Source organism: Chenopodium album, chromosome 9, assembly GCF_948465745.1.
Source record: "Chenopodium album chromosome 9, dcCheAlbu1.1, whole genome shotgun sequence".
NCBI classification, from domain to species: Eukaryota; Viridiplantae; Streptophyta; class Magnoliopsida; order Caryophyllales; family Amaranthaceae; genus Chenopodium; species Chenopodium album.
In genome coordinates, this window is record NC_137842.1 from 63,155,568 (window position 1) to 63,167,807 (window position 12,240).

The following is a 12,240-nucleotide window of genomic DNA, read 5'->3' on the forward strand; positions in this document are numbered from 1 at the left end:
AACCATGGATACCGGGCCTTTATTTTTGGAAATTTTAGACTTTTTTCGCCCAAAAATATTAATTGTCGAAATGTTTACCATGGTCCTTAATACCCTTCGGGAGTCTAACTGGGTGGGTGGAACCATCCAATTTGCCTTTAAACGACGACCTATTTACCAGTTTACAAATTGCACTAATTTCATTAAATCAAGCCTACCAAGAACATTTATGACAACATATAATGATCATATATGGTTCCAAACGTCATTATATGACCCCAATGTATGTATTCCCGGAAATCTCAAGGCTTTTCGACATTGTGCCACGAAACCTCCAAAATTTCTCAAAAAGCGTGGATAAGCCTTCAATTTTGGAATTTTTTTTACTTTTTTTCGCCCGGAAATAAAAATTACCAAAATTTTTACCATGGTCCCTAATACCCTCCGGGGGTCTAATTGGGTGGGGTTAATTATCCAATTTGCCTTTAAACGACCAATTTACCGATTTACAACTTGCATCGATTTCATTAAATCAAGCCTACCATGAAATTTTATGACAACATATAATGATCATAAATGGCTCCAAACGACATTATATGACCCCGAGATGTATCCCCTAGAATTTCAAGACTTTTCGACACCGGGCCCCGAATCCTCCAAAATTTCTCAAAAAGCGTGAATATTAGCCTTCAATTTTGTATTTTTTGACTTTTTTTCGCCCGAAAATAAAAATTGCTGAATGTTTACCTTGATCCCTAATACCGTGCGGGAGTCCCATTGGGTCGGTGGAACCATCCACTTTGCCTTTAAACGACCAATTTAGTTCGATTTACAATTTGCACCGATTTCAATAAATCAAGCCTACCACGAACATTTATGACAACAAATGATGATCATATATGGTTCCAAACGGCAATATATGACTCCGAGATGTATCCCCTAGAATTTCAAGACTTTTCGACACAGGGCCCCGAAACCTCCAAAATTTCTCATCAAAAAGTGTATTAGTCTTCAATTTTGGAATTTTTTTTTATTTTTTTTTGCCCGAAAATAAAAATTGCCGAAACGTTTACCATGGTCCCTAATAACCTCCGGGAGTCCAATTGGGTAGGTGGAACCATCCAATTTGCATTTAAACGGTCAATTTACCCGTTTACAACTTGCACGATTTTTCGTTAACTCAAGCATACTACGAACATTTATGACAACAAATAATGATTATATATGGTTCCAAACGATATTATATGATCATGAGATATATCCCATAGAATTTCAAACCTTTACAACACCGGGCCTCGAAACCTCAAAAATTTCTAAAAAAGCGTGGATATTAGCCTTCAATTTTTGAATTTTTTGACTTTTTTTTGCCCAGAAATAAAAATTGCCGAAATATTTACCATGGTCCTTAATATCCTACGGGAGTCCAATTGGGTGTGTGGAACCATCCAATTTGCTGTTAAACGACCTATTTATCGGTTGACAACTTATTGCACCGATTTACCGGTTTACAACGACCAATTTTATTAACTTGCACCGATCCCGACTTGAACCAAAATTGACCCTAACCCGTTTTAACCCGAATTTAACCCGACTTATTTCTAACCTGACATGAATTCAGCCCGACCCGTTCCTAACCCGACCCGAATTTAACCCATCCTGTTTTTGTTACAAACCTGACCTGAAATCAACCCGACTTGTTATTGACCTGACCCAAATTCAACCTGACTTGTTATTGACCTGACCTGAATTTTACCAGACCTATTACTAACCCGACCCAAAAATTCAACCCGATATGTTACTAACTCGACTTGAAATTTACACGACTTGTTATTGACCTGACCTAAATTCAACCCAAATTCTTCCTGACCCGATTTTAAATCACCTTAAATGCAATTTAGACCACCTTATTATTGTTGATCAAAGCATTTTGTCTAGGGAGACCAAGTCAGTCCAGACCAGCAAAAGAAAGGAGCATCATCCTCAAATTTAAGAGTTAAATATAGTATATATTTGTTGTATTGTCAAAGGAGATAATTATCTTCCTAAATTATAGACTATAGTTCCCTAGTATGTTGTCATACATATTATAGTCAAAGGAAATAATTAGCTTGATAAAAATAATAATTATCTATTTATAGTTAGTTGAACCCGAATATGACCTGACTTGAAAATGACCCGATCTAATTGTAACCTGCAAATTATTGACTTGAACATAACCCGACTTGAATCCGAGAATGACTCGACTTGGAAATTACCTAACCTGATTATAACCCCCAAATTATTGACTTGAATCGAACCCGATTTGAACCCGAGAATGACCCGACTTGAAAATGACCAGACCTGATTATAATCCGCAAATTATTGACTTGAACCGAACCTGACTCAATCTCGAGAACGACCCGACCTGATTCTAACTCGCAAATTATTGACTTCAACCGAACCCGACTCTAACCCGAGAATTACTCTAACCTGTTTTAACCCGTGAAAACCCGAATTAAACTCGACCTATTGTTGACCCGACCCGAATGTAACCCGACCTAAACCCGACCCGAACCCGATAAGAAGTATGACCTGACGTGACCCGACTCAAGCATGACCCAACTCAAACCCCACCCGCATAGGTTATGGAATTAATCTAAATTGACCCGACCCGAGTTGACCCGACCCACTCTTACCCGACCCGTTTATCTGAATTGACAGCTCTAGTAACACACAATTGCCTCCCCTAATTGGCACCAAGGGCACATACAATCATCATTCAATAAGCTTGACACAAAAAACTCTGAACATCACTAGTAAGTGGTAAAATACAAATAAATGGAGTGTGAGACTTAAAACATAATAGTGATTTAGGGCCTGTTCTCTTCCGTTGAAATTCAGTTCAGTTCAGTTTAGTTCAGCTCTTAATTTACGTCTAATGATATTGCTAATGATATAAAGCCAAATTTCATTCTTTTAAGCTCTTATTACAACGACAACGACGACGACGACGACAACAACAACAAGAAGTAATAATAATAATCAATAAGTAATAAATAATAATAATAATAATAATAATAATAATAATAATAATAATAATAATAATAATAATCATCAATAAAAAATAATAATAATAACAATAATAATTGAAATAATAATACTAATAATAATCATCAATAAATAATAATAATAATAATAATAATAATAATAATAATAATAATAATAATAATAATAATAACAATAATAATAATAATACTAATAATAATAATCAATAAATAATAATAATCATCAATAATTAATAATAATAATAATAATAATATGTACATTTGTATATACACATATGTATAGTAATAAATAATCAATAAATAATCAAAGATCACTAATCCGTAGTTAAAAATCACTAATTAATAAGTTCAGTTCAGTTCAGTTCAGTTCAGCTGAGTTCAGTCAATCGGAACAGACCCTTAGAGTCACAAACCAACAATTCAACCAACAAATATGTTGTGTGATAATTTTGAGTCGATCATACGACATTTGACCTTCAATCGAGCAAATAAAACTAGCAACTCAAAAGAAAACGAAGAACCTTTCCTCTCTAGTCTCTACCTTCTCTTTATTTGCGAGTGTGTTTTGTTGATTTAAAGAAGTTTCCAACAAATCCAATATATCCTTCCAGTATTGTGTGTTGAAACAAGAAATTGGTCAGTTGATGACTTGGCCGATTTTCTTCCCTGTCAGTTTGAGTTTCAATAAGGACAGGTCAGACCAAGCGAGGATGGGGCAACCTGCAATTAAGCCGATTCCTTGTCTACGCCACTTTCTTCTTACACGTCGGTTTTTTCCCCGACCAAAGTTTTTACCTATGCTTTTTTTTTTTTTTTTTTTTTTTTTTTTGGATTTTTCTAAGTTATGCCCCCAAACTTCTTCGTTTTCTATGCTGTGCCCATGCTTTTTCAAACGTCTAAGATGTGCCCTCAACCTCACTAATTTTTATTAACAATAACCTTTTACGTTAATAATAACCATTTTTATTATTTTATTTTTTTAATTTTTTTTTTAAGTGTTAAACCAATTAGAATGACACATGTGTCAAATAAATAACGTCACGACGCCATTGTCGATAAAATAACTTAACTTTCGTTAAAGGAAATGGCTGTCAAAGGGTATTGTTGATAAAATATCGTGAAGTGGAGGACACAGCTTATAACTTTGAAAAAGTATGAGTACATCTTAGAAATTCAATAACCTGGGGAGCATAGCTTAGAAAAACCCTTATTTTTTTTTTTTTAAAGAATTTACCTATGTTTCTTAATATGGAGAAAGATATCCACTTTTCCATTCCCACCCAAAAGAGTAAAAACACAATACAAAATTTGAACACATGCTCCTACTACATCTTATACAACCGTTTGAATGTTTGATATCCACTCACAAAGTCACAAAAGGTCAAACCCCACTCAAAGGGCATTCTAGTAATTTCACTCCCCTCCGATTGCCGTTGCCAAACCGTTTAAACGTCGCCGTCGTTTCTCTCTCTTCCCCCATTATTTTACCCCTAATTCTTTTCAAATCGAAACCCTAATTCTTCGGCAAATCGAAGTTTCAGACTTCCAAAAATTAATCAAATTTCTTCAGAGGAGAGAGAAAATGGTGGAAACCACATTGTCGGGATTACAAGATCATCTGAAATTGGCCAGAGAATATGCAGTTGAAGGTCTTTATGATACTGCTGTTATCTTCTTCGATGGCGCCATTGCTCAAATCAACAAGTAATTTCCCCTTTTCTGTGCCCTAATTTTTGTTGGATTTTAACTTGAGCTTCAATTCTTTGTTTTTTTATTTCGTTTTGATTTTTCAATTTGATGGTTGGTGAAGATAATGTTGAAACTAAATAGATAATTTTAGCTACTTTGTGAATTAATTTAGAATCGCATTGCTTTTATACATTTTTTGGATACTACTATTTTTAGCTATTTTCCATTTTTTGGAGCTATTTTTTAGGGAAATGACGAAATGAAGGTGTGTAATTATAAATGTTTAAGTGTTAGAAATGTGTAATTTGAGTTAAGTAAGTTTCCGCAGCTGAATTTGGAGATCAAGTGACCATTTTTTTTCCTGGGTTTGAATTTGTTTCGGCGAATGCTGTTCAGAAAATTGGGTTTTCTTCATGTAATGAGTGATTGTGGGTCTTGATCTTGTTATCAACGGAAGCATTGTGTGTATGGATTTATTTGGGGACGGAGGACTGGGGGTTTGTTGTGGGGGGGGGGGGGGGGGGGTGAGAGTTGTTTCGATGTGCTTTTTGGCAGACTTTACAGCTCGAGTTTGTTGACACTAGCTTTGTTCTTGTATTGAGAGATTTTGGAGCTGAGAGAAATTGGGAATTGTAGATATACATTTCTACTGTTAGCAATGGTTTTATGATTGATCTCTTTGTTGGATATTTTCTCTCCTAAAGAGTGTATGGCATTCTTTTGTGTTCAAGTGAAAGTGTTGCAGAATATGAGAAGATCATAGTTCATACAAACAACTGTTAAGTATCGTGAAATGGGAGAAGTACAATTTATAGGCCTTACTACGAGAAGAGATTTATCATGTGGATGATTAAATTTAATGTGACAAATTGACAGGACCCTTTGTGATTTTCCTAAGACTAGTTGATGATGATTCGATGCTAACTTTACTTTTGGGAGAGTTTTATCGTGCACGAAGTTAATCTTGCATGATGTTTTCATTAAAGGATTAATCATCAAGAATCTTTTGAAGAGTGCAAGGCTTTATCAAGGAGTCTTTTGTTAGGCACCTAGTAGTGGTGTAGTATTATATATGTTTAGTGACATACATTTAAAAGATCAGGGGTACTTATGTCAAATGAAGAGGGATCTATTCAAGTATCTTACATCCAATGTAAGGGTGATTTTGATGAATTATTGATTATTATATGATTCCAGTACTTGTGTTGACACAAGCTGACTTGGATGTGAATTAAAAAAAAAACAATATGTTTTGGAGGTTGAAACAAATATGTTTTGTTTTATACACAATTATGCAACCTACAATCAAGATATGTGAGACAAGTTTAAGATGCTTTGATCATATCATAGGAGGCAACTAGCCAACTAGATACACTAATCAGGAAATTTGAGATCACATATGCTGTATGAGAAAGAGAGATAGTCCTAAAAGGAACTAGATCGTAGTCATCAACTCGACATATAGGTTCTTGGTCACGAGAGGTTACATGGTTCGTTCAGATCTTATTAAGGGATCTTGATAGGATGTTAAGATGTTGGTTGCTACCGGTAATAATTTCCTAAAACCACCTTGTCTAAAACAAACTAGATCGTAGTTTCTTTTTCTTCGCCTTCTTTTCTAGGATTTGTTTTGTGGGTTCTCCTGAAAGTTTAAAATTGTCTTCTTAGTTAGACTATACAGACATACAGAGGTAAGCCTATGTATAATATTTTTTCTTCACTATGAGCCCCTATTTAGATTGATGTATGACCAAGGAAAGACCAGTTTGAAATTTTGAGAGCGAGTATCATTTTAAGATGAAAGATGATTGCTTTTATCTAGATAAATGTGGTGGCCATGATGAAGTAGAGCCAAGTCATTTTCAATTCGATCTTCACAAAATATGTTTTTTTTTTTTTTTGACAAGTGTTGTGTCTGGTATCATGTTAAAAGGATGTGTGTGTGTGGGTGGACCTGTGAATAGAACTATACTTATTTAATATATAAGTTGAGGCAGCCATTTGATGCACTGTGAATAGAACTATACTTATGAATCTTATATAAAAGTCGAGGCTGCCATTATATCCAAGGTTTATACCATTAATTTGTATTATAATGGTCCTCTGGAATCTGAACCATGTTTTCATAATTTTGACAATGCTTAAATGGCTATAGGCACTTAAACACTCTTGACGATCCTATGACTCGTTCTAAGTGGATGAATGTAAAGAAAGCTGTCATGGAGGAAACTGAAGTTGTAAAACAGTTAGATGCGGAGAGAAGGTCTTTCAAGGATACTCCTGTGGGTCGACGCCCTACTTCACCACCAATTTCTACCAAGTCATCTTTTGTCTTCCAACCATTGGATGAGTACCCTACTTCTTCTTCTGGTCCAATGGATGATCCTGATGTTTGGAGGCCACCAAGTCGTGATACGAATCGAAGGCCTACAAGGTCAGGTCCAGCAGGCACAAGAAAGTCGGCTCAAGATGGGGCTTGGGCTCGTGGGGGTCCAACAAAACCTGGTACAACTGGCCGGGGAGCAAAAGCAACTGGTTCTGCGAAGTCTGGGGCCTCTGGTCCTGGAGCTCGTTCATCTGCTAATGGAAAAAAGGCTGGATCTGGGAAATCCAGCAAGGGGGATGCAGCGGTAAGTTTTGTTGATATCATTCAATATCAAATTTTCTATTAATATGCAGCTTTAGATGTTTTCATCTTGCTTAAATTTGCGAATCTTTGATTATCAATGTATTGCTTGACCCCGGGCCTTGGCATGCTCAATTTAGTAACAGTTGCAGCTTTTAATTGGTATGCGTGAAGGTAAGCTTTGTTTATTTGTAAAGGTTCTTTAGTCTTCTATACTTTTTTCAATTACATCACATTCGAAACCACGCTGTAGCTGGTTTGTTCTCTAATCTTTTTGGAACCTGCTGTGTGGATTGCTTTCTTCGCTTTTATCTTCATTTCATTCGTTTTGTTATTCCTTCGATTTTTGTGATCGTCAATTATGTATTTTCCAAAGCCATGTCTTAATCGCTTCTACTTTCCTCATTCTAGAGATTCAAGTGATCTGCAAGAGCTACTATGCCTGCAAGTCAAGTTGATATCCTGCCCTTCTGTTTTGGGGTTTTCACAATGTCCAAAGGGGTTGGATGCCTTAGATGAACTTTTCAAATATCCTTTTCCTGAAAAGCACATGCTTAAAGCAGGCTGTTAAATTTTCTTCTTTCTTATTGATGGGGGGATTTGCATGTCTTGGTTGGAGGAGTGGTCTGATATGCCCAGTTTGCTTTCAATGGCCCATATTGCTTTCAGTGGCCCATATTGGTGTTTGTGTTGCTCAAGTAACAAGAGAGGGATTAAAGAGGAATGATTTAAAATCATTATATGTTTGATAAGGAAAGTGGGTTATACAATAACAAATTTTGGATGTTTTGTTAGGGACTACTAGATACAACTCCCTAGCTTCTGTAATGATTTCCCTCAAACCCCCAATCGCTTTGATCCAACATACTGTAATGATTTCCCTCAAACCCCCAATCGCTTCTGTTTTCAATGCCATCTCTCACTGACAACCACTTTGCCACAATCACCTTAGCCCATAATTATGTTTAAACCTTTTCTATTATCACTCTTATCTTGATCTCTCTCCAATGTTTCTAATTGACCCATGATCTGGTATGGATTATGCAATGCTTGTTGCACCCACCAATCTCTTCTTTCCCGCTGCCCCTCGACTCTTCTTGATGGGAGCAGTCTGAGGCCTTTGCTCGAAGCAATGATGAAGAATATTGTGATGGACAAATGATAGAAAAAGTGGCAATGTGTAGCTAATAGAAGGGTGGTCGTCATTGAATGTAGTGATTGTTTGGTTGAACAAGGAAAGTAATATTATCAAGAAAGATGTCCTTCAATGTTTCATTTTCTAGGTATTGTTGAATGCTGTTTGGTTGAGTGTAGGAAGTTTCTGATTAGCCACAAAGGGAGTTCCTATTTCTCTAGTGTTTGGTTGACCTGATAGTACTGGACCGCTGATAGAGATTTACCGGTGAAAGAAATTGAGAGTTCTTTGATACAAACCTGGACAGAGGAGTTTTATGTCACTTGAGTGGCTTATAAGTCTCTAAACTAAAGGCACAGAAGGCCACAGGGTTCCTTTGTCCTGAAAGATGGAAACCAATAAATTGTTGTGTTTGCTTAATTATGGTAGTTGGAGTTGGACTATATCGTCCATCTTGGTTAAGCAGCTTTTACTGCATGTATTTCTCAATAGACCAAATTTGAAATATAATGAAGTCATTTTCTATTTGTACTAGATTTTGACAGTTCTGGCTGCCCAGTTGATTCAACCTAAACTTATGTTTATTGGATTTAGGTTTTGTTTTACCTTTTACTCCTTACTGATTTGAAGAACTGCAGGGTGCTGATTCTGAAGACGGAAAATCAAAAAGGGGGCTATACGAGGGCCCTGATGAAGATTTGGCTGCTATGCTTGAAAGGGATGTCTTGGATTCTACCCCTGGAGTAAGATGGGAAGATGTAGCAGGGTTAACTGAGGCAAAGAGACTACTCGAGGAAGCTGTTGTTCTTCCTTTATGGATGCCCGAGTATTTCCAGGTATTTTATCTTGTTTTTCACTTTACCTATCGCTTGAGAAGTTGAATGTCTTAAGTACATTTTCTTGTCGCTCTTTTGAGTAACCTTAACAACTATCACCCCATCTAATTTCTTATTTCTTAGTTTCTTACTGCATAAGTTAAGGCTAATGTTTACATAGAATTATACAATTTGTGAACTCTATAAGAAAAATCTTTGCTAAAACGTGGACTTCTCTTTTATTCTGCAGGGAATCAGAAGACCCTGGAAAGGGGTACTGATGTTTGGACCTCCTGGTACGGGAAAGACACTTTTGGCTAAAGCTGTTGCCACTGAGTGTGGGACAACGTTTTTCAATGTCTCTTCTGCAACCTTGGCTTCAAAATGGCGTGGAGAAAGTGAGCGTATGGTTCGCTGCTTGTTTGATCTTGCTAGAGCTTATGCTCCAAGCACAATCTTTATTGACGAGATTGATTCCCTCTGCAATGCTCGAGGGTTAGTTAATGTTTTCTTGTATATGCTCTATGTGTATGCTGAACTGTCTGTGAGGTTTCCAGGAAAAAAAAAAAATAAATAAATAAATAAAAAATAGAAGAAGAAGAAAGAATGATAAGAAAATTGAAGAAGCTTTATAAAACTCAACATTCTTATTTATTTTCTTCAATAGATCCTCTCTTTAAATGTTAGGCTACACAGGAATATACACAAACTCTAGAACCTCTGCTGACCTGCTTCTCTCCCACATCCCTCAGGAATATGTGCAGTTTTTAAATTGTTTTCTTCTCATCCCTTGATAATTATTTCTGCTTGAGTGTGCGATTCACCCATCCCTTTATCTTAATTCTTACAAGTAATTCCAAAAGTTTGGTTCTAGTACATGGTGTATAGAAAAGGTGTATGTCTACACTGATATGGCTTTTTATCTTGCTTTTTGTTTTCTTTCTTTGTCAGGGCTTCAGGAGAGCATGAATCATCTAGAAGAGTTAAGTCTGAGTTGCTTGTTCAAGTTGACGGTGTAAATGTTAGCTCTTCTGGTGAAGACCGTAAGATAGTCATGGTTCTGGCAGCCACAAATTTTCCATGGGATATCGATGAGGCACTAAGGTCTTACTAAACTTCATCCTTTGTATATTGCTTGACTCCAGATTTTTAAACTTTCAGTTTACCTGACTATTGGTGGTTGTTGTAACACAGGAGGAGATTGGAAAAGCGTATTTATATTCCACTTCCAAATTTTGAAAGCCGAAAAGAGCTTATAAAGATTAATTTGAGAACTGTTGAGGTAAGAATCAGGTCCTTTCTCAAATGATTGCTCCTAGGCTCTAATACTCTGGGCCTCTGGTGTACACCCTAACTCGCTTGGCTTCCTTAAATTTTAACATGACTCAAGCACGACAGGAGTTGATCTCTTGCTTGCATGTTGATTATTTTGTAATATGGAAAATAATAATGTTGCACCTGTAATCATGAAAACTTTAAGATATGAAATATAATGCAGTTTCAATTTGTTAAGTGAAATTATGGAAATATATAACTGTAAATACCACGGGTACATACAAAGTAAAGGAACTGAAAAGTTTAAATTAGTTAACAAATCGACAAGTGAAACCGTCTGATCATGATTTTTTTTTTTTTTTCTTTTTTCCTTTTAACATGGAGGTGCTTAGTGATTTTACACTTGAAAATACATCTTTCTATGTGCTGATTTTACTAACAAGGCTTGACATTGTTTTTATAGATGGCTGCTGATGTGGATGTTGATGAAGTGGCTCGGCGAACAGAGGGATACAGTGGAGATGATCTGACAAATGTTTGTAGGGATGCATCCTTGAATGGCATGAGGCGTAAAATAGCAGGCAAGACTAGAGATGAGATAAAAAATATGGCTAAAGATGACATCTCAAATGACCCTGTTGCAATGTGTGATTTTGAAGAAGCATTGAGGAAAGTTCAACCCAGTGTCTCTGCTACTGATATTGAGCGCCATGAAAAATGGTTACATGAATTTGGATCAGCTTAGAAGAATTGCTCTCAAAGTTCAGCAATTACTGGTCTTTTATTCACTATTCTTTCGTCCATCTGTTGTGTGGGTTCATGTTCATCGTTGCACTCCTCTGCTGCTAGTGTGAAAAATGGTCTGTTCCTTGTATCTGTATCTCATGTACCATAAGTCATGTATTTTCTGCCGACCAAAATGTCTGTAAATCCAAAATTGTGATTAGTTGGTGAGGGGATGCCAGCCTTTGTGTGACCTGCAAGCATTTTTGCCTGCTTGCTTCTTCTGTTGTTATGTTTCCTTGATCCGTTGTGGGTGACAAAGATTAGTGAGAGTTCAAATTTTATCAATCAGGTTAACCCTTTGTGGGTATTTCGCGCCCAGTTTTAATTTTTCTGCTGCTGGGGTGATCTTGGATCCTGGTATATCTGTATAAATATGGGCAGTGGGGTCAGAGGCGCAAAAGCTAAGATTTCATGTAAATTGCTATGATTTGTAGTGGTGAGTGAACAATGATATCGATCTTCCAAAAAAAGAAAAGAACATTTGTAGTGTGGTAAGTTAATCCCACCTTTTTATTATTCATGAATAATTCGAACACAGTAGTGATATTTTTCTCTTTCAATAGTCTGATATGCATCGTGACTACATTCAACAGAGTAACAAAGACGAGTAAGGTAACACTTTGAATTATTTGAAGAAGCTACCAAAACTTGAGGTGAAGTTGATTTACTGGTATTACTCGTCAAAATTCTTGTTAGATCTCCATTTCTAACTAGTGTTTTGACCTGATCAAAATGTTAATTGCTATTTGCGACTTCAAAACTGAACACGGAACATCAAAGATAACACTCGTGTTGCGTTTATGCTACAACTATGCCACAAGAAACTAAACACGTCAATTGTATCATCTTTTCATAATTCATACAGTATTCCAAGTACAAATGTGTAGATCT

The 12,240-nt window shown here is 36.3% G+C and overlaps 1 protein-coding gene across 1 annotated transcript; it reads left to right on the top strand.

Annotated features, from left to right (window-relative positions):
• The first annotated feature begins 4,452 nt into the window (after nt 1–4,452).
• On the top strand, nt 4,453–11,911 carry LOC145558707 (katanin p60 ATPase-containing subunit A1-like). The gene is made up of 7 exons (XM_081620022.1): nt 4,453–4,727; nt 6,868–7,342; nt 9,112–9,309; nt 9,539–9,783; nt 10,240–10,392; nt 10,483–10,570; nt 11,027–11,911. The coding sequence occupies exons 1-7, from the start codon at nt 4,606–4,608 to the stop codon at nt 11,306–11,308; spliced, it is 1,563 nt and encodes a 520-aa protein (XP_081476148.1). The 5' UTR covers nt 4,453–4,605; the 3' UTR covers nt 11,309–11,911.
• The last annotated feature ends 329 nt before the right edge of the window (nt 11,912–12,240 follow it).